The 23,955-nt window shown below is 40.2% G+C and overlaps 1 protein-coding gene across 1 annotated transcript; it reads right to left on the reverse strand.

The window, feature by feature from the left end:
- Positions 1 to 3,074: 3,074 nt before the first annotated feature.
- LOC149972119 (protein TUNAR-like) lies at positions 3,075 to 22,430 on the reverse strand. Its single transcript, XM_090219342.1, has 2 exons — positions 21,666 to 22,430; positions 3,075 to 5,242 (listed from the first exon to the last, which is right to left on the reverse strand). The coding sequence occupies exons 1-2, from the start codon at positions 21,738 to 21,740 to the stop codon at positions 5,057 to 5,059; spliced, it is 261 nt and encodes an 86-aa protein (XP_090075468.1). The 5' UTR covers positions 21,741 to 22,430; the 3' UTR covers positions 3,075 to 5,056.
- Positions 22,431 to 23,955: the final 1,525 nt, after the last annotated feature.

Genomic DNA, 23,955 nt, shown 5'->3' on the forward strand with positions numbered 1-23,955 from the left:
ACCCAATTGAGATTGTTTGGGATGAGTTGGACTGCAGAGTGAAGGAAAAGCAGCCAACAAGTGCTCAGCATATTTGGGAACTCCTTCAAGACTGTTGGAAAAGCATTCCAGCTGACTATCTCATGAAGCTGGTTGAGAGAATGCCAAGAGTGAGCAAAGCTGTCATCAAGGCAAAGGGTGGCTACTTTGAAGAATCTAAAACATAAAATATATATTGATTTGTTGAACACTTTTTTGGTTACGACATGATTCCATATCTGTTATTTCATTTGAGGGACAGAGTACACGCTGATGCTGTCCATAGTGTAATATTTATTGTTGAAGTATGGATCCTGAATTTGTATATGCCTGCACTGTTATGTAGTGTTTACAATTTGGCAAAGGCAAATGTGTATACTATGCAAAATTCCTTGAGTATTTTGGAAAGAATCAAATGTGAAGAACTCAAATGTGTTAACATTTTGTCCCCTTTTCACTATTGGAAGAATCCATTTTTGAAGCAGCTCTAAAATTTGGGTTGAACTTTTAGTGAATATAAGATGGCAATAGAATTTGATAAATATAACTGTTGTGCATACTGTATCTTGTTGTTGTGATGTTTATTTGTTGAATACATTATCCAACCTAACATTTAAAGCCCCTATGCAGTCTTTGTAAAAAATAATATCTCCGCTGTATGTTATTTTTTAGGAAAATAACCAAATATATATTTTATCATTTATTTCCCTGAGCCTCCGTTGGTCCTTGAAATTCTCAATCTTATTGTGTGGGTGTTATGAAGACAACTCTGAAAATATTTACATACACAGCCCTGACTGTCTGATAAGGTGGTCTAGAGCCCATAACCTTACCGACCCAGATCAACAGTCATTGGTCTATTATAATCAGATCACACTGTGACATCATGATGTGGATAAACAGCTTTTACACAAAAAGAGCATGATCATAATTTTCACAATATCAGAGTGTTATTTCAACCTCATAGTGTGGAAAAAAACAACATAATCATGTTTTAGCTACACTGCCCCTTTAAACATCCATAGTAAAACATTAAAAAAATGCTCAGCACTCAGGACAATGAGTTTGACTGAACCTGAATCATCTCTCTTTGGTACGTTGCAGTCTTCCACCCATTGTTCAGGAAGCATCTCCCTGCTCCAAAGGCAGATGAACTGCGGCTGTTGGCTGCTGTATCCAGGTGAAACCATAGCTGAAAGAAGGCTCCTGGGCTTGGTTGAATTTAAGCAGCTGTGCATCTTTGAACAACATTGTTTACTTGGTTTGCTGCCAAATACAATATATTCAAAAAATGTGTTAAACTGTTTTTCTTTGCTTTCTTTTTTTCCAGAATAGGATTATCCCAGTCTGTATGGAATTCCAGTGTATTCCCAAAAGAGGGCGAAATTATTTTGGCACATATAGGACATAAATGATTCCTACAACGAGTAGACAAAATAAAAAACAAACGTGTTTTGGTCTCTTTGTCCACCGTGCTTTGTGTTCTTTTCTTTTTTTTCTGTCTTTCAGTTTGATTTGGAATTTGAGAGAGAGAAGTCTGTCTCGTTGTGTGAAACGCTGTCAGCTCTAAATTCAATTTTCTCTCTCACTTGAAATAAGTGTATTTATCTCTGTCTGACTGTCAGTAGGGAATAAGTTATTTCTTTAGAGCTCTCTGTTGAGAGTGGTTGTGAGTGCCTTTCACTTTCAGTTGTAAATCATTTCCCAAACATCACCAAACGATCTCTCAACTTCAAACAATGTCAGAAACTCCAGATATTCTTTAGAAAGTTGCGTTTGAAAAAAAAGACATACAGTACCACTTATGAAAGATTCCAAATGTAAGTCTGAGTGAATATATTTGTATACCTTAGGCCATGATCCTTAAAGATAATCAAAGGGAACACTGTGTGTCATGTCATATTTTGTTAAGGTTTTATTTAATTATGATTAACAAAATGGCACGCAAAAAACTCTGCATCTTAGACATGAAAAAAAGGAAGATGAGATGAGAGAATGTTTGGGAATTTTCCAGTATTGAAAGTACTTCTTCCAATATTACCCATTAAACAATGTGTAATGGTGTCACGTTCTGACCTTTATTTCCTTTGTTTTGTCTTTATTTAGTATGGTCAGGGCGTGAGTTGGGGTGGGCAGTCTATGTTTGTTTTTCTATGTGTGGTTTCTGTTTCGGCCTAGTATGGTTCTCAATCAGAGGCAGGTGTCATTAGTTGTCTCTGATTGAGAATCATACTTAGGTAGCCTGGGTTTCACTTTTGGTTTGTGGGTGTTTGTTTCCGTGTCAGTGTTTGTCGCCACACAGTACTGTTTCGGTTTCGTTTCTTCACGTTTCTTTTGGTATTTTTGTATTCAGTGTTCAGTGCTTTCTTTGATTAAAGTTATGGACACTTACCACGCTGCATTTGGTCCGATCCCTACTCCTCTTCAGACAAAGAGGAGATCTGCCGTTACAAATGGGCTTTGCGGGACAGTTTCCCAGATGCAGATTAAGACTCATCCTGGACTAACATGCACTTTACTGTGTACATTGAGCAGCTTCATTAAATAGTACACGCAAAACGCCAGTCTCAATGTCAACAATGAAGAGGCGACTCCGGGATGCTGGCCTTTATAGGCAGAGTTCCTCTCTCCAGTGTCTGTGTTCTTTTGCCCGTCTTAATCTTGTCTTTTTATTGGCCAGTCTGAGATATGGCTTTTTCTTTGATACTCTGCCTAGAAGGCCAGCATCCCGGAGTCACCTCTTCACTGTTGAAGTTGGGACTGGTGTTTTACGGGTACTATTTCATGAAGCTGCCAGTTGAGGACTTGTGAGGCGTCTGTTTCTCAAAATAGACACTGTAATGTACATGTCCTCTTGCTCAGTTGTTCACCGGGGCCTCCCACTCCTTTCTATTCTGATTAGAGACAGTTTGCGCTGTCTGTTAAGGGAGTAGTACACAGCATTGCACGAGATCTTCAGTTTCTTGGCAATTTCTCACATGGAATAGCCATCATTTCTCAGAACAAGAATAGAATGACGAGTTTCAGAAGAAATAACATTAAATATTTACACCGTATTTCTGATCAATTTGATATTATTTTAATGTACAAAAAAGTTGCCTTTCTTTCAAAAATAAGGACATTTCCCCAAACTGACCCCAAACTTTTGAATGGTGGTGTACATTCTCAACACTGTCCATGTACTTACTCCACTACTGTTCCCATTCAAGTGTCTGCTAATTCTGGTGTAAATGGAATAGGAACACGCCACCTTTGGGACTAATTTTGAACCTTTTCTAATGGCTCCTAATGAAAATCAAGAGTAGATATAAAGATGATGGAGGGTATCATAATACATTGAGCAAGGATTATCTGTAATTAGTTACCAGCGTTCTAGAGATGCTGTACTGTAGATAGCCATTAGGGCAGGTTAAACAGCCATGAAGCACTTTCACAGACTTTGCTTTGTGTGGTATGTCTTGCCGATAGATCCCCTTGTATGTTGTCCTCTTCTGCTTTGAGATCTGAATGATGGGATTGAGATACTGAACTTGAATTTAGACACTTTCTTAAATTCACAAGAGGTTGTCGGCTGCAGCATACACTTTACACACATTTGCCCATACATTCGTACATACTGTGAATAGTCATGTCTAAATTGTGCTTTTAAATTCACTGTACATATAATCTCAAGGCAGCAAAATCAATATGCAGAAGTTTACCTTCCATTACTTACTTGACACAGTCCTGAAGGAAGGGACAACACAAAATGTAGTCTATTCAATCGAAGCGCAGAAGCTCAGTAAAAGCTTTATACATTTAGATAAAGTGATTGATTACACTGTAATAATATTATTTCCCATATCACCATTTTAAATGCAAATTTTGACACTCTATCATGTCTTGTGAAGATCGCCTGTTTGTGATCGTATTTGATGCTATGTCCTACTTCAGCAAATACCTACCTACCTCCAGAAAGCAAAACTTAACATTTAATTCACTTGGTTTCTTGATACTCATGAAAAGAATGCATCTCAACAACACTAACAAGAACTTTTAGAAATTGAACATTTCCTCCTCATTTTGCTACTGCCAAAATAGAGATATTTCCAAAAATGGTTGTCTCCTTTTCTATCACTGTACTTGCAGTAAACAAATTATGTAAAGTAACATGATTCAAAATATTTTTTCCTGAAAACAGAAATCAGAACACGACAATAAATAGCATAAACTTGACTTACACATTGCTACTGCCTACCCACTAAACACACTCAGTTCAAAGTATTTTTCTGTAAAAACCTTTTTTTTTACAATATGATAGTACTCGTGTAAAAACAGTTTTAGCTAAATGATCCGTTTACTGTACATGCCTTTTCGGTCATTGCAATCTGAGATCCTTGGGACGTCCCTACCTCGTTGAAGTTGAAATGAAAATGGTTAAGTGTTAAGGTTAGGGTTAGGTAAGGTTATTGATTAAGGTAAGGGTAGGGGTTAAGGTTAAGGTTAGGGTTTAAGGTACAAAGGATCCCGGATCGCACTAACCATGCCTTTTCTCCAGAATATCATCTATCCATTCTCTGGGTATGCTGTATCATCCCTTTTAATATCAAAATGTTTATCAGGCTTTTTCAAAAGACTGCTGCAGTGCTTTAAGCTCCTTTTACACCCGATTGCAGTCTCTTTACTTTCTCCTCGGCTTGGCACCCGTGAAAGAATGCCGGATCGTGAGAGCGTGGCTCGTGCTAGCCTCATGCATATTTACAGGTTAAAAGGTCAACGTAGCATCAGAGAGTAGGTATGATACTGACACCCCAGGACAAAGGCCCCATAAGAACGGGCCAGTCTCCCATAGACATAGTTTCGGCGCCATTTTATGACGCTGCTATATGTTACATTTAATGCGGTAATCACACAGCCTCAGATCCCTTTGATAGTTGGGAAAGTCGATCGACGACACAGTGCCATCTTGGCACAGTCTCAACTCCCAGCCAAACAACATGGCTGCATCCAGTAGGCCCAATAGGTCTGTTCAATGCAAAATAGTTGATTTTTATCACAGTCACAGCGTGGTGTAGATGTAAACAAAGATGATGACTACCATGTTGAGAATGGTGCCGATGATCCCAAGCATGGCCAGAATGGACTCCTCTGTACCTTCCTTGTCTTGAATTCCTCTTTCTTCATCACAGATGGCAGTGTTTACCATTTTTCCAGGAAAGGTCTGCAGTTTCCCTTTCAGACCAGTCTGGAAAGAATAGAAACACAAAATAAATCAATGTATGAATCAACTGTTCTGCTTGTATATTGAGAAACAGTCGCAACAAACGATAAGGAATATAAACAAATAAATCATACTGACTTTTGTAAAGGCAAGAGTTGAAAATAAATGAATAGCTTCATGGGCTTTACATTGTTCAACAGCTTCGAAATGATTTGTGTTTTGTATGATGCATGTACCATAGCTGATTGTCTGCTTCACAGTGTGAAGTGGTGAGTAAAAACATGTCATATAGACTTAGTAATGATGACTGCACCCTAGTCACTGTTTTATCAGACATTTACTGAATTACCTGATTTTGATGTAGGAGATCGTGTCTTCCTTATTACTCAATACAGCTTGTCAATTTGAAATATTGGGAAAATAAAACATAATGTACTGTATGCTGAGTTGTCTCATTTTCATGACAAAATGTGCTAGGCAAGCTCTGATTGATAGACACAGACCCTGCAACAACAACCCCCTCTCTCTCACACACACAGAAATGCAAACATACACACACGTGCACATACACACACACACAAACTGTAGGGATGTAGGGTCACACCAGTGGTGGAAAAAGTACCCAATTGTCATAATTGAGTAAAAGTAAAGATACCTTAATAGAAGTAATGGAAGTAAAAGTGTAAGTCACCCAGTAAAATACTACTTGAGTAAAAGTCTAAAAGTGTTAGGTTATAAATATACTTAAGTATCAAATGTAAATGTAATTGCTAAAATATACTTAAGTATCAAAAGTAAAACTATTAATCATTTCAAATTCCTTATATAAAGCAAACAAGATGCTTTAATTTTATTTTATTTACAGATATCCAGAGGCATGCTCCAACACTCAGACATAAATGACAAACAAAGCATGTGTTTAGTGAGTCTGACAGATCAGGGGCAGTAGGGATGACCAAGGATGTTCTCTTGAATTAGGACATTTTCCTGTCCTGCTAAGCATTCAAAATGTAACAAGTACTTTTGGGTGTCAGGGAAAATGTTTGGAGTAAAAAGTACATTTTTTTTTTTTTTTAAATGTAGTGAAGTAAAAGTAAAAGTTGTCAAAAATATGAATAGTAAAGTAAAGTACAGATACCCAAAAGAACGACTCAAGTAGTACTCTCAAATTATTTTACCTAAGTACTTTACACCACTGGGTCCCACACACCACAGTTGCTTCTGAATGTTGCATTCCTTTTCTTCAAGGTTTTACAGAATAATCTTTATTTAAGTGCATGGAAAAGATTCTTCATCAAAAATATATTCATTTCCGTCCACTGAATAAAATATAGTAATCTGCTGTAAATTTGTAGTCAAATACTATTCCACATGGTTGATTTTTCATTCATTTGCCGCATGTCCAGCTTTTATAAATTGATATTAACTGTAGGTATTTAAAAAATATCTTAATGTCAAGTATCTAGTTGTATTTTATTGGAAAGATCACACTAGTACTTTAGATGAGGAAAATGTGTTTCTCATTCATAGGTTATTTTTTCCAACTTTCTTAGATTTCTTAATGACATATTCTCATTACAGTTGTTGTTTGACTCACTGAAGTAAGGGGATGAAGGGGAGCAAAGAAGCATAGCTCAGTGGATTGCCCAAGATGATTGACCTGACACACTAGTTGCCTCCGCAATAGTGGAAAACACTGTCAAGGAGCAGCTAAGAGACCATCTTGATTGACACACTGGTCATCGTGCGAATGGCTCACGGGATGAAATCACTCTCCACGCTTGCACTTATAGCTCTATATAGCTTATGGTTTATGAGGGGTACATTAGCTGGGTCTGTGGTGCATGTTGTCGGCCCACAGGAGGAGCAGCCTGGGCAGGTTGGTATCTGGACACGACCCAGAGGACCAAAGCTAGCTCCTCTAACGGGTCAGTGGTTTTGATGTGTACACTTGTAACTGTAAAAGCATGAAAACTCATGTACATAAAAAATAGAAAGACCACCTGCTTCAAGCCTTGGTTGGTGTGTCGTATAGTTTTGACCTGGAGATGGTGTCTTGAATGTGAAACTGGTGTTATATTGATAATAACCTCAAAAAGTATAATTCAAATGGAAAGATGAGTCCCATGGAGAACAGCTAGTGTAACGCATTGTAAGTTTGAACCCATTGTTTGGCCTACAGTATCATCCCTTTGTAACGACCGTTGGTGGAAGAAGGTGAGGACCATGATGCAGTGTGGTAAGTGTTCATCATTATTTTAATAAACTGAACACTAAATACAACAAGGAACAACATAAACAACCAAAACAGCATCGTCAGGTGCAAAACACACTAAACAGAAAATAACTTCCCACAACCCATAGTGGGAAAACAGGCTGCCTAAGTATGGTTCTCAATCAGAGACAACGATTGATCCCTTTAATTCCATTGTTACCACCAGCCAATGTGATCACATCACACCAGAGAAGCCCTTGCCATTCAAACTTCTCTGCCAGTTCATTGTGAACACCCTTGCCAAAAATCAGGCTTCTGGCAAACAGTATTGGTAAATCTTTGGCCAAGTCCATGGAGCATTATTTTCCAGAGAATGCATAGAGCCCCAAGCTGATTATCCCTTTTATACCATTGATATAATTTAACACATTTAACACTTGCCGGGAGAAATGTGTTCAACATCCACTGAAGTAGCTACCAAGTTTATTAGCTACAGTAGTTGTTGTGGCAAGCAAACAAACAGACTAGTTAGTTTAGCTAACCAAATCATCTGTCCAAGCTTGTTATTATGAAAATCAAAATCAACAATACGAATAATAATGTTTTCTTTTTGCTTTAAAAAGCAGCTCTAACAAAACATTTAAGAATGAACTATAGCCATTGAATTCTACCGTGGCGATATACTGTGCGTTATAGGGAATTATACAACAGGTGGGTCAAATTCCAAATTCTGATTGGTTAAAACCGTAATCCAGCCGGTGTCTATTCCACAAGTTACAACTGGGTAAATCTATGATGTTAAAATGCCTATTTACTCTGTTCCATCTGACTGTGCAATCCACAATCAGCCCAGCCAGGCAATTTATAAACTTGATCTTCACTTTAAAAAGCATCTAGACATTATCTCACATGCATTTTAGACTAACATTTTGTTTTCAACAGAGGAGATTTTTTTCAATATTCAAATTCGATCTCCAACTGTCCCATAGTATTGAACATGTTGAGAGTTGGGAATTAACAGACAGGCAGGCAGCCATTTGAAATCATGAATCACCTGGTATGTCAGCTGGTATATATGGATATATACAAAGAAATGTCAATTGAAAAAAAGTATAACAAAAACGAAGTTCAGCTAGTTTGCAGTCTTTCCAGCTTCAGTTTGAAGTGATTGTGTTAGCTGTGTTGTTGTCTAGCTCCTCTGAACAACAGTGTCCTAACGAGTGAGCACATGTTCTATGCCTGGCGAAGTCGCGGATCATTAGCTCATTGTTATGGATGTATCCAAATAAATGTCATTAGAAAAAAGCTGAAACAAATACAAATGCAGCAACTTTGCTGTTATTCTAGCTGCCCTTTTTGATGTAACTGTAAGTCAGCCGTAGTTTGCTAGCTAGAATAAGTAATAAGAACAATGCCTGCCAATATGGCAATATAACATTTAGAATGAACGATTGTCCATAAATACAGAACAAAAAGACTGAAAGACTGGGTCGCGTCTCTGGCAACCGAGCCACTAGAACGAACAACCAGCTGGCTTGGGTAGCAACCCAAGATTTGTATCTTGTGGAAGGATGAAATAGTGTAAATAAATTAATCAAATACGTCAATAATTATTTGAATATGTTGGTAACCCATTATATAAAAGTGATAATGCCCTCGAAGCTGGAGTTTGGAGAATATATTGGCATGGTTTGCCGGACCTCGACTTTGTCTCTGGTCTAACAATACCCGTGCCAATATATACTCCAAACACCGGCTTCTCAGGCATTATCACTTAAATAATGCACGTTTTGAATGCCTTTCAAGCCAATAAGAAATTAGTATTCAACAATGCCATGGTATAAAGCATTACTCTATAATGTAGCCTAGGCCTATTTTCTGATCGACTACAGCCAAGATTTGAAGATGAGCCTAGGTATTGAATATGTTGTTAGGAAAGGAGAAATGTGATTTGTCAGTGTCTGAGACGAGCTGGTGGCTTTGATTGATGGATCCTTTTAGGTGTGTCTGTGTATGTACAGTGCCTTGCGAAAGTATTCGGCCCCCTGGAACTTTGCGACCTTTTGCCACATTTCAGGCTTCAAACATAAAGATATAAAACTGTATTTTTTTGTGAAGAATCAACAACAAGTGGGACACAATCATGAAGTGGAACGACATTTATTGGATATTTCAAACTTTTTTAACAAATCAAAAACTGAAAAATTGGGCGTGCAAAATTATTCAGCCCCCTTAAGTTAATACTTTGTAGCGCCACCTTTTGCTGTGATTACAGCTGTAAGTCGCTTGGGGTATGTCTCTATCAGTTTTGCACATCGAGAGACTGAATTTTTTTCCCATTCCTCCTTGCAAAACAGCTCGAGCTCAGTGAGGTTGGATGGAGAGCATTTTTGAACAGCAATTTTCAGTTCTTTCCACAGATTCTCGATTGGAATCAGGTCTGGACTTTGACTTGGCCATTCTAACACCTGGATATGTTTATTTTTGAACCATTCCATTGTAGATTTTGCTTTATGTTTTGGATCATTGTCTTGTTGGAAGACAAATCTCCGTCCCAGTCTCAGGTCTTTTGCAGACTCCATCAGGTTTTCTTCCAGAATGGTCCTGTATTTAGCTCCATCTTTCTTCCCATCAATTTTAACCATCTTCCCTGTCCCTGCTGAAGAAAAGCAGGCCCAAACCATGATGCTGCCACCACCATGTTTGACAGTGGGGATGGTGTGTTCAGCTGTGTTGCTTTTACGCCAAACATAACGTTTTGCATTGATGCCAAAAAGTTCAATTTTGGTTTCATCTGACCAGAGCACCTTCTTCCACATGTTTGGTGTGTCTCCCAGGTGGCTTGTGGCAAACTTTAAACAACACTTTTTATGGATATCTTTAAGAAATGGCTTTCTTCTTGCCACTCTTCCATAAAGGCCAGATTTGTGCAATATACGACTGATTGTTGTCCTATGGACAGAGTCTCCCACCTCAGCTGTAGATCTCTGCAGTTCATCCAGAGTGATCATGGGCCTCTTGGCTGCATCTCTGATCAGTCTTCTCCTTGTATGAGCTGAAAGTTTAGAGGGACGGCCAGGTCATGGTAGATTTGCAGTGGTCTGATACTCCTTTCATTTCAATATTATCGCTTGCACAGTGCTCCTTGGGATGTTTAAAGCTTGGGAAATCTTTTTGTATCCAAATCCGGCTTTAAACTTCTTCACAACAGTATCTCGGACCTGCCTGGTGTGTTCCTTGTTCTTCATGATGCTCTCTGCGCTTTTAACGGACCTCTGAGACTATCACAGTGCAGGTGTGACTTGATTACACACAGGTGGATTGTATTTATCATCATTAGCCATTTAGGTCAACATTGGATCATTCAGAGATCCTCACTGAACTTCTGGAGAAAGTTTGCTGCACTGAAAGTAAAGGGGCTGAATAATTTTGCACGCCCAATTTTTCAGTTTTTGATTTGTTAAAAAAGTTTGAAATATCCAATAAATGTCGTTCCACTTCATGATTGTGTCCCACTTGTTGTTGATTCTTCACAAAAAAATACAGTTTTATATCTTTATGTTTGAAGCCTGAAATGTGGCAAAAGGTCGCAAAGTTCAAGGGGGCCGAATACTTTCGCAAGGCACTGTATGTATGTATGTGTGTGTGTGTGTGTGTGTGTGTGTGTGTGTGTGTGTGTGTGTGTGTGTGTGTGTGTGTGTGTGTGTTCGCTTATTCTCTCTATGTCGATTCAGAAAGTTTCCTAAAGTAGCCTGTCATGGACTCCATCTACTAATAAGAGAGGAGGGACAAATAATGTAACTGAAATAAGCATAACGCATTTTTATTTATTTGAGCAAGTCAAGATGATCAGCATATGTGTGATGAATGACGTCAGGTGTCAGTGTTGTGTTTCTTGCCTTTCCTTAATGGGATTCAACTGAAGCACACCTAGCTCGATTTAAAAAAAATATATTTTTATTTAATATTTATTTAACCAAGTAGGCCAGTTGAGAACAAGTTCACATAAATAAGCGTACAGTCAATAACACAACAGAAAAGAAAAATAGAAAAATCTATGTACATTGTGTGCACATGCAGAAGAGTAGCGAGGTAAGGCAATAAATAAGCCATAGAGGTGAAATAATTACAATTTAGCATTAATACTGGTGTGATAGATGTGCAGACAATAATGTGCAAGTAGAGATGTTGGGGTGCAAAAGAGCAAGAGGGTAAGTAAAAATATAGGGGATGAGGTAGTTGGTTGTGCTATTTACAGATTGGCTGTGTACAGGTACAGTGCTCTCAGTACGGATGGCACTGTGATCGGTAGGATAGTCAGTTTTACAAGGGTATGTTGGCAGCATGAGTGAATGAGGCTTTGTTGCAAAATAGGAAGCCGATTCTAGATTTAATTTTGGATTGGAGATGCTTAATGTGATTCTAGAAGGAGAGTTTACAGTCTAACCAGACACCTAGGTATTTGTAGTTGTCCATATATTCTAGGTCATAACCGTCCTGAGTAGTGATGCTAGTCAGGCGGGATGGTGCGGGCAGCAGTCTGTTGAAGAGCATGCACTTAGTTTTACTAGCATTTAAAAGCAGTTGGAGACCACAGAAGGAGTGTTGTATGGCGTTGAAGCTCGTTTGAAGGTTTGTTAGCACAGTGTCCAAAGAAGGGCCAGATGTATACAGAATGGTGTCGTCTGCATAAAGGTGGATCAGAGAATCACCATCAGCAAGAGCAAAATCATTGATATATACAGAGAAAAGAGTCGGCCCGAGAATTGAACCCTGTAGCACCCCCATAGAGACTGCCAGAGGTCCGGACAACAGGCCCTCCGATTTGACACACTGAACTTTATCTGAGAAGTAGTTGGTGAACCAGGCGAAGCAGTCATTTAAGAAGCCAAGGCTGTTGAGTCTGCCGATAATAATTTGTTGATTGACAGAGTCAAAAGCCTTGGCCAGGTCGTTGAAGACGACTGCACAGTACTGTCTTTCATCGATGGAGGTTATGATATCGTTTAGGACTTTGAGCGTGGCTGAGGTGCACCCATGACCAGCTCTGAAACCAGAATGCAGGTACGGTGGGATTCTAACTGGTCGATGATCTGTTTGTTAACTTGTATTTTGAAGATTTTAGAAAGGCAGGGCAGGATGGATATAGGTCTATAACAGTGTGGGTCTAGAGTGCCCCCCCCCTTTGAAGAGGGGGATGACCGCAGCAGCTTTCCAATCTTTGGGGATATCAGAAGATACAAAAGAGGTTGAATAGGCTGATAATAGGTGTTGCAACAATTTTGGGAGATCATTCTAGAATGAGCGGGTCCAGATTGTCTAGCACAGCTGATTTGTAGGGATCCAGATTTTGCAGCTCTTTCAGAACATCAGCTGTCTGGATTTGGGTGAAGGAGAAGTGGCGGGGGCTTGGGCAAGTTGCTGAAGGGGGTGCTGAGATGTTAGCCGGGGTAGTAATAGCCAGGTGGAAAGCATGGCCAGCCGTAGAAAAATGCTTATTGAAATGATCAATTATCGTAGATTTATCAGTGGTGACAGTGTTTCCTATCCTCAGTGCAGTGGGCAGCTTGGAGGAGGTGTTCTTATTCTCCATGGACATTACAGTGTCCCAAAACTTTCTGGAATTAGTGCTACAGGATGCACATTTCTGTTTGAAAAAGCTAGACTTAACTTTCCTAACTGACTGAGTATATTGGTTCCTGACTTCCCTGAAAAGTTGCATATTGCGGGGGCTATTCGATGCTAATGCAGAACGCCACAGGATGTTTTTGTGCTGGTCAACGGCAGTCAAGTCTGGGGTGAACCAAGGGCTATATCTGTTCTTAGTTCTACACTTTTTGAATGGGGCATGCTTATTTAAGACAGTGAGGAAAGCACTTTTAAAGAGCAACCATGCATCCTCTACTGACGTGATGAGGTCAATATCCTTTCAGGATACCCGGGCCAGGTCGATTAGAAAGGCCTGCCCGCTGAAGTGTTTTAGGGAGCGTTTGACAGTGATGAGGGGTGGTCGTTTGACAGCGGACCCGTTACACATGCAGGCAAAGGGGCAATGATCGCTAAGATCCTGGTTGAAGACAGCAGAGGTGTATTTAGAGGGCAAGCTGGACAGGATGATATCTAAGAGGGTGCCCATGGTTACGGATTTAGGGTTGTACCTGGTAGGTTCTATGATAATTTCTGAGATTGAGGGCATCTAGCTTAGATTTTAGGTGTTAAGCATGTCACAGTTTAGGTCACCTAACAGTATGAACTCTGAAGATTCACATATGGTGTCCAGGGCACAGCTGGGGGCTGAACGGGGTCTATGTAAAAAATAGCAGATCCGTACCACATTGGGTGAGGCGGGTTGCAGGAGAGTATGTTCAGTCCGTAGATGGAAATTGAGATATAAAAAAATATTAAAAAATATATATGAAGAAAAATATATATACATGTGCGTTCACAGGGGAAGGACCTGCATTCCACCGGTCATCTGAAGTCATTCTAATTCTCCGGTTGGAATGATTGATGATGAAATGATGATGAATGATGATGATGAGACGGGTAGACCTTCTGATGCCAAGTCGGAGGAAAAGGCGGAGGAAGGGGTTCCTCGTACCCCTTTTACATTGGCCCGATTCAACCTTTATCTTCTGCTTCGGGTCGTTCAGATGGAACTGCTAGGCTGAAGGTGAGGCTGGCTCGGTTAGAAATGGAGCAAAAAGATAAAGAGAGACAGATGAATTTTGAACTTGAAATTAGGAGAATAGAAGCTGACAAGGAGGTGAGGATCCGACAACTGGAGCTAGACGCTCGCTCCAGTGCGACTCTACAAGCTGCTCATCATCAAACCCACTTCGATGTGAGTAAAAACATAGCTTTAGTCCGTCCATTCCGAGAGTCGGAAGTTGATTCTTATTTCTCTGCGTTTGAGCATGTGGCCGCTGCGCTGCATTGGCCACTCGAGGTTTGGCCGCTCCTGTTACAATGTAAATTGTCTGGGAAAGCCCAGGAAGTAGTAGCTGCTCTCTCCCTGGAAGACATTTTACACTACGATACAGTTAAAACTACCGTGTTGCGGGCTTGAGTTGGTGCCGGAAGTTTATAGACAGCGCTTCAGGAACCACAAAAAAACATCTTCCCCGTACATTTGTTGAATTTGCTAGGGACAAAGAGTCTCTGTTTAGTCGCTGGTGTTCAGCCAGCAAAGCTAACACCTTTGCTGATATTCAGGAGTTGATGCTGTTGGAGGACTTTAAAGGCAACCTCCCAGATAGAATTGTAGTTCATTTAAATGAACAGAAAGTGGTGACATTGGCCCAAGCAGCAGTGTTGGCAGATGAGTACGCTTTGACACACAAGACTGTCTTTGGTGCACCACGTTTTGAAGGCCGGACGATTACGTCATCAGTTCCTCGTTCAGGTCGCTTTTCCTCTGAAAACCCTAAGCCTTTTCATGAAATCCGTGAATGTTTTTACTGTCACCAAAAGGGTCACGTGATTGCGGACTGCCCAGTTTTGAAAAATAAACCGAAACAGTCCCAGTCACCATCCCCAAAAATGAAAAGTTTGGGTTTAGTCAAGTCTTTGGCTCGTCCATTGGATCGAGTTGTTGATTCAGCATTTGAGAAACCAGATCCTGTCTATGCTCCGTTTATCTCTGCCGGTTATGTTTCCTTAACAGGAGAACAAGCTGATCAAAAGCCTATCCAAATCCTACGAGACACTGGGGCGGCGCAGTCAGTAATCATTACTGATGCTTTACCCTGGTCTCCTGAAACGTATTGTGGCTCGCATGTCATATTACAGGGGATAGAGACAAAAACCGTACCTGTACCATTACACTGGGTCCACTTAGTGTCAGACTTGGTATCAGGACGTTTCCGTGTTGGTGTAGTGTCTACACTGCCAGTAAAAGGAGTCACATTGCTACTAGGGAATGATATTGCTGGTGGTAATGTCACTCCTGTGTTAGAGGTAGTAGACAATCCAGAAATCAGAACTACAGATGAGAAATTGGTTCAAGCATTTCCACATGTTTTTCCTGCTTATGTGTTAACGAGGGCACAATCTCGCAAGCTAGGAGATGTGGTGGATTTGGCAAGTTCCATTTTTGAGAATGTTAAGGTAGAAGACAATGCACAGGGTATGCCTTCTGCAATGCCGACAGTTTTTACCCCCGTAAAAACTAAGGCAGGGGAAAACGAAATTGTGCCCCAATTACATGACATTATTTTGTCTGTCACCCCTGAGAAGGTGATTGAATGTCAAAAAGAAGACACCAGTCTTCGCAAGTGTTTTGCTTCGGTAATTTCCATTGAGGAAGCTAAAACTAGAGAGACCGCCTACTATATGGAAGCAGGAGTTTTGATGCGTAAATGGGCATCTCATGACACCATTAATGAGTGAAGTGTGTCAAGTGGTTGTTCCTACACCGTTCCGACAGCAGGTGCTGTCACTCGCCCATGACCAGGCGTGGTCTGGACACTTGGGGATCACAAAGACTTATAACCGGGTCCTTCGTAATTTCTTCTGGCCAGGTTTGAAGTCTGACGTGGTCCAATTTTGTAAAACATGTCACATATGTCAACTCACTGGGAAAGTGAATCAAACAGTTCCACGAGCGCCACTCTGCCCGATTCCTGTGGTGGGGGAACCGTTTGAAAGAGTGATAATTGATTGTGTAGGTCCATTGCCGAAAACCAGGTCAGGTAACCAGTTCCTACTAACAAAAATGTACAGATAGCTTATGTGAAGGGCTTGGCCAGTGTTCTGTTCAGGAGAGAGAGATTTTGGAGGTAGGGATTACTGAGAGAGATTTGCTGGGAGGTCATTGCAAAGCGATTGTTTGTGATAGAGATTTTGCTGAGGTCATTGCAGAGCGATTGTTTGTGATAGAGAGATTTGCTTGGAGGTCATTGCAGAGAGATTTTGCTAGAGGTTGATTTTGATGGGAGTTCATTGCTGGGAAGTTGGTATGTTTTGTGAGTTTGTTGCTCAGATAGAGCTTATTTGATGTACTTTGTTTCTTAGTTTGTTTGTGAAATTGTTTAATATTCTGTTTCACTTGTTCCCAGGGGAGAAGGGGAAGGCACCTTGGGAGTGTTTAGGCAAGAGGCCCGCGGGCATACATATACCCGTAGTATATTCACTGTCTAGGCACACTAGGTAAGACCTGGGCGGACCACCCCCTGTATTTTGGTTAGGGCACCAGGTGGTGCTAAATTAGGTAAGTAGTGGGTAGGCAGGTAAGATAGGAGAGGGGGGGGGCTTTGAGATTTACTTTCTTTGCTTTGGTTCCGTCCAGCCCCTTTTCCCCATATTACCGTGTAAAGGAATAAAGTCCTTGTAAACGGTACCACATTCTGCCTGTTGTCATCCTTACTCGCACCTACAGTCCATACCTTTTTCACTTCACGGAGAGTTTAGTTGTAGCAGGGTGTTGCGTTCCCTCTTCATAGAGGCGTGTGTAACATTATTCAAGATAAATGTAAACAACATTCTAAAGATTGATTCAGTACATCGTTTGACATGTTTCAACTGACTGTTACGGAACTATTGGACATTTCGTCACGTTATAGTGGACGCGCTTTGTGACTTTGGAATTGTTTACCAAACGCGCTAACCAAAGTAGCTAATTAGAAAAATATTAAGTTTAATTGCTAAATTGTAATTATTTCACCACTATGGCCTATTTATTGCCTTACCTCCCTAATCTTACTACTTTTGCACACACTGTATATGGTCTTTTCTAAAAGAAAGAGCAATGGCGAGATCAAATGTGTTTGGAAGTATTGGCACTAAATATTATTATTTTGCAGTAACTTATGCTGTATTTGACAAAGGACTGTGACAGATCCTGAAAGAAAAGAATAATGGCAAATTGTTGTGGACCTATTAGCAGAATGTTTGAATTCAACTATGTTTTTCTTAGACTTTTCACCCAACCTAAATATGCTGGACTTCCTGTGAATTCTGAAACATTGTCTAGGGTATTTCCAAAAAAATCACATTCAGCTAAACTTGAAATACATAACCAATCTATTTACTTGACAAATAAGCCCAGTTAAATTATTAGATGCACATGGTAATTTGTTATACGGCTACTTCAGGAATATGAACCAATCACTGCCAGAAAAGGAGAGGAATTTATTCTGCAATGGTTGTGAAAATAAAATAAATGGGAAATACATTCCTATGTCTAGTTACTTTAGATTCCAAAACAAAACACATAGATTTGTGCTCTTCTCACTAATGGCAAAAGGCTGCACCTTGTTATTATGTTTTCAGTTTTTTTTATATGAATAAGCGTGTCATCATATCCCCCATTTGCACAAAATACTTAGGCCTATACTTGCCTGTTTGCAATAGAATACTTCAACCACTGGAAAATGTGCCTACGCATGGTCTAAAGCAGGGCTCTCAAACCCTGTTCCTGGAGAGCTACTATTGTGTAGGTTTTCATTCCAACCCTGTTCCTGGAGAGCTACTATTCTGTAGGTTTTCATTCCAACCCTGTTCCTGGAGAGCTACTATTCTGTAGGTTTTCATTCCAACCCTGTTCCTGGAGAGCTACTATTCTGTAGGTTTTCATTCCAACCCTAATCTAGCTCACCTTATTCTAATAATGAGCTGATTTATAAGATGAATCAGTGTAGTTAAAACTGGGGTTGGAGTGGAAAACCTACAGGAGGGTAGCTCTCCAGGAACAGGGTTGGAGAGCCATGAAGTTTGAATGGAAGTAAGGACATTCTTATGCCAAGTTCAGTTTTTATAAATGCCAACTTTTGCTGGAAAACTGGCGCAAGCATGTTTTAGAGTATATTTTTTACACGCAACGTTTTAAATGAGGACCCTGGTTCCTGTGTTTTAGAACAAAAGCTGGAAGTGTGTCTAAGAAAAAAAGAGCATCACCATGGAAACTAGGAAACGTTCATACCTGGAACAACACATCCAGGCTCTCCAGCTACACCTAGTCGGGTTCAGCGTCTGTAGATCAGTGAAGAGTAAAACCTTTTGCCACTTGAATAATTCTGAGCATGTCAAATATTCCCAGATGTTAACTGGGTCTGACAGGCAGAGTTGCTTTTGGCACTGTTTTAAAATGGAATTAAAACAAACAACAACCCCCCACACATTCAGAGTGTACTGTACAGCACACTGCAAAAGTATTCAGACCCCTTGGACCCTTGGATTTCTTCACATGTTGTTGTGTTACAAAGTGGGATTAAAGTGGATTTGATTGTCTTTTTTTATTTTACAATCTTCACAAAATACACTAATGTCAAAGTGGATAACTAAAGTATTGTCACTGCATAACTATTCCGTCCCTTTGTTGAGGCAATCCTAAATTAGTTCAGGAGTCAAATTTGGCTTAACAAATAAAATTGAATCATAAAGAAGGGGAGTGATTGGTAGATGGATAACAATAACACATCATTTAATTTCTCTTTAAGCATGGTCAAGTTAATAATTATGCTGTGGATGATGTATTTAACCACCCAGACACATCAAAGATACAGCCATTCTTCTGAACTGAGCTGCGGGACAGGAATTCAACTGCTCAGGAACGTTGCCATGATGCCATTGGTGATTTTAGAAACAGCTACAGAGTTCAATGGTTGTGATTGGAGAAAACAGAGGATGGATCAACAACATTGTAGTAACTCTACAATAATGACCTAAATTACAGGGTGAAAAGAAGAATACAAATATACAGAATAAAAATATTCCAAAACATGCATCTTGTATGTAACAACACACTAAAGTAATAATGCAAATAAAACACACCAAAGGAATACACATTTTGTCCTAAATTAAAAGCCTTGTGTTTGAGAAGGAAAATCCAACAAAACACATCACTGAGTAACATCCTCCTTATTTTCAAGCATGGTGGTGGTTGCATCATGGTATGGGTATGCTTGACATCGGCAAATACGGGAGAGTAAATGGGATGAACTCAGCACAGGAAAAAATCTAGAGGAAAACATGCTTCAGTCTCCTTTACACAAGAGACCGAGAGGAATTCACCTTTCAGCAGGACAATAACCTACAACAGAAGGCCAAATCTACACTGGAGTTGCTTACCAAGAAGACAGTGAATGTTCCTGAGAGGCCAAGTTACAGTTTTGACTTAAAGCTGCTTGAAAAGCTATGGCAAGACTGGAAAATTGCTGTCTAGCTATGATCCCAAACATCTTGACAGAGCTTGAAGAATTTTGAAAAATCATAATGGGCAAATATTCTACAATCCAGGTGTACAAAGCTCTTATATGAAATCAAAGTTTATTTGTCATGTGCGCCGAATACAACAGGTGTAAACCTTACAGTGAAATGCTTACTTACAGGCTCTAACCAATGGTGCGGGAAAAAAGGTGTGTGTGTGTGTGTGTGTGTGTGTGTGTGTGTGTGTGTGTGTGTTTGTGTATGTGTGTGTGTGTGTGTGTGTGTGTGTGTGTGTGTGTGTGTGTGTGTGTGTGTGTAGGTAAGTAAAGAAATAAAACAAAAGTAAAAAGACATTTGAAAATAAGAGTAGCAAGGCTATATACAGACACCGGTTAGTCAGGCTTATTGAGGTAGTATGTACATGTAGGTATCGTTAAAGTGACTATGCATATATGATGAACAGAGAGTAGCAGGAGTGTAAAAAGAGGGGTTGGCAGGTGGTGGGACACAATGCAGATAGCCCGGTTAGCCAATGTGCGGGAGCACTGGCTGGTCGGGCCAATTTAGGTAGTATGTACACTGATTGTACAAAACATTAAGGACAAAACAGCCTCAATTCTTCGAGGCATCGACTCTACAAGGTGTCAAAAGCGTTCCACGGGGATGCTGGCCCATGTTGACTCCAATGCTTCCCACAGCTCAACTTGGCTGGATGTCCTTTGTGTGGTGGACCATTCTTGATACACACTGGAAACTGTAGAGTGTGAAAAACCCAGCAGCGTTGCAGTTCTTGACACAAACCGGTGCACCTGGCACCTACTACCATACCACGTTCAAAGGCATTTAAATATTTAGTCTTGCCCATTCACCCTCTGAATGGCACACATACACAATCCATGTCTCAATTGTCTCAAGGCTTAAAAATCCTTCTTTTAACCTGTCTCCTCCCCTTCATCTCCACTGATTCAGTGGATTTAACAGGTGACATCAATAAGCGATCATACAGTAGCTTTCACCTGGATTCACCTGGTCAGTATATGTCATGGAAAGTGCAGGAGTCCCTAATGTTTTGTAAATTTACCCAAGAAGACTCAAAGCTGTAATCGATGCCAAAGGTGTTTTCAAAATGAAATGTATCCAAGGAGCTGAATACTAATGCAACGACTTTATTTTTGTCGTTTAATTTGTATAATTATTTATTTTTTTACTTCCACTTTGACGTTACAGAGTATTTTGTGGAGATTGTTGACAAAACATTTACAATTAAATAAATGTTAATCCCACTTTGTAACACAATAAAATGTGAACAAATCCAAGGGATCTGAATACCTTTGCAAGACACACACACACACACATAATCACACACACATTAATAACCACATGCACACAAATTCACAGTTGCACAACCCCGCACACACGCTTTCACTAAATTAAGTACATTTCATATTTTTATGAGATTTTCTTGATTTACTCATTATGGTCGAACTTCCAGTTATTAAGATTCTTTTTTTTCTTTTACAGAGCCACATCACACATATTGATCTTGACCCAATGTTATATTACCTCTTCTAATTGAAATCTAGTGACAAAGAAAAATAAAGAGCTTGTAATACATTGTCTTCTGCATCTAGCACTGCACCAATATCCCAATATCCTCAAGAAAAATGAGTAGTTCAATATCCGATTTTGCTGAAAATGTCATTTTACAGTGGAGGTACAATCATGAAACACTATTAAACTGTTTTTTTTGTACGGGAGACAGAAGAGGAATATATATTTGTATGAATCTCAAATCTAAGCTTTGTTCTTTTCCGCTAGACATGACTAAGTTAACACCTTACGTATACCCTATTATTTCTCAACATTTTCCTCTAGACAAAAATATATATTATTAAGAACATTTAAAAATAATAACTAATCATTTGCATAGTTGAACTGCAGAAAGACAAAACAACCATGATAAAAACATCTAGGTTATAATAATAGGTCTATATAACCCTGATGTTGTCAACAAGCAGATACAAGATACAAGTTTGACATACGGTAACCCCAGCTGACTGCATGCGAACCAGGGTGATGACTTACCTTGCAGAGCATCAGGAGGAACATAGCATAGGACATACTGAAGGGATTTTTCGCCTTTCCGTAGTGCACAGACATCCCTGGCAACTAAGGGAAAAGTCGTCTCCTTTCATACTTTGACAGTGGGGGGGCACGGGATCTGAGGGAGAGGGCTGGCTCGTCTTCCAGGCTGTCCAATTCGAGGGCTTCTTTCATCAGATGTCGTACCACGCGGCAGAGCGTTCCCTCCCTGAGTTGCATCTCACTGGTGACCAAGTTCGCGCTGTCGTCAGTTTCTCCTCCTCAGCCTTGACGAGCCGGAGCTGGAACAGTACTGCTCTCCTCTTCAGTCCTCTTCTGATGGGGAGATGTCAGGTTGAAGAGGGGAGTCAGATGATGAGCAGATGAGGAGGGAAGTGGTTTCATGTGTACAATTCAATCTCCCCTCTTTTTGCTTTGCAAACCCCTGTTGATTCCACCAAAGACTTTAGTCTTCTTTCTCATATCAGAGTACTGTACACGTCAACCATAAAATACATACTATACCATACAGTCTCCTTTTTAAAAAACTAACTCACACTGTCAAACTTTGGCTCATACGGCTTAGCAAATTTGCAACCGTTTCCGCTGGCTTTTCAATTTTAAGGTAAAATAAACCCCATTTCAAACAAGCATCAACTTCAACTGATTTCAGACAGTGAATTTCCCTCTGTAAATTGTTAGCAATCTACCCACCCTTTTCTTGTTACCCTGCTCCAGTGGCTGTGTTTCCCTAGCTGTCTACTGAACAGTATGTGCGCTGGATGGCTACAAGAGCAGGGGCTGTGAGAGAGGGATTTCCCCTGCTCCTTCTACCATGCATATTAATGCAGCCTGGATTGCCTAGCAACCAGCTCAGTGGAAACAATGAACACCTGACTACAAGAAATGTTTGTGACAGGGGCCAGAATGAGAGGTGAGGGTTTCCTCTACAGTCTTCCCTGTTGTTTTTGAGGGGAGTGAGTGTGTGCTTACGGCATGCATGTGTGTGTGTGTGTACTCTTGCATGTGTGTGTGCTTACGTACATGCATGTGTGTGTTGGTGTGCATAATTTACATTCTCTGGGATCAGCTGTCAGTCTGACCAAAGCAGGAGCATACATGTGCATGTGTGCATGTGTGTGTGTGTGTGTGTGTGTGTGTGCGCGTGCGTGCACGTGCGTGTGTGCGCGTGCGTGCGTGTGCGCGCGTGTGTGTGTGTGTGTGTGTGTGTGTGTGCATGTGTGTATGTGTGTGTGCGTGTGTCTCACAACTATGGTTGTGTGGACAGACAGGAGTAAGGTCCTCTCAGAGCCTCCCGGTAGAGCACATCACGGTAGAGCACTTAGCCCTCCTGTCCAAATCCCACAATAGGATCCTCTATAAGGGACCAAAGCCAGGGCCAGCTGATCGAACATGAAATCCAGCAGGATGTAACGTTCCAAAACCAACACAGGACAACACCTCCTAAAGTCAAACACCCCCTCCCAAACAATCCCATTAACTCCACTCTTCCACTTCGTCTCCAGTTGTAGACAGATAGATACACATGAGCTCATAATGGGAGGATAAGACCAAGGATTTCTGGCTTTGTATCTTATACATTGTGATACCAAGTGTGAATCTGCTCGACAGTATCCCCCTTTCCATAAGGAAAAGGCAGATTCACGCTGTGAACTTATCTGCTCAATAACTCATTCATATTACAGTTACTTCAGTGATTAATATATCTGTCTTACAGTAAAGTGGGAAAGTAAACTATCGCTCATTAAAAGCCTCCGGTTTTGGACTTTTGAGGTCCATATCTCTCTTGTTTTTGATCACCAATAACATGTCGAATGTTTTCAAAAATAACATATACTGTATGTTGTTTCACCTCGTTTAATGTGTGTGAGTAACAACAAAAGGAGTGCAGATGGATGGTGAGTATCAGAGGGAATTGAAAGTCCCAGCCATCATTCATCACCATACTGTAAAAAAGCTGTGCTACACATTCCCACACTTCAACACACAAACAGTACAGGTGGAAAAAAGCACCAAGCCCAAAACAAATCCATAAACATGTTCAAATCAAAACCCAAAAGGATAAAGTTGCTTTTGCCTACATAAGTCTTTCTTCTGGAAAGCTTTTTTTCCAATTTCGGAAGCCATTTTCCTGTTGACTGGTATTGTTTTTACGGTAGTGAAAATGCTAATACCATATATGTAAGTTAACATTTTTTTATGAATGTTGTCTCTACCGTACTGATCAAAATCTACTTTCTGCTCCATAAAGTTGAAACAAATTAGATAACTT

This window comes from Oncorhynchus mykiss, chromosome 25, assembly GCF_057628025.1.
Source record: "Oncorhynchus mykiss isolate SJ-2025 chromosome 25, ASM5762802v1, whole genome shotgun sequence".
NCBI lineage: Eukaryota > Metazoa > Chordata > Actinopteri > Salmoniformes > Salmonidae > Oncorhynchus > Oncorhynchus mykiss.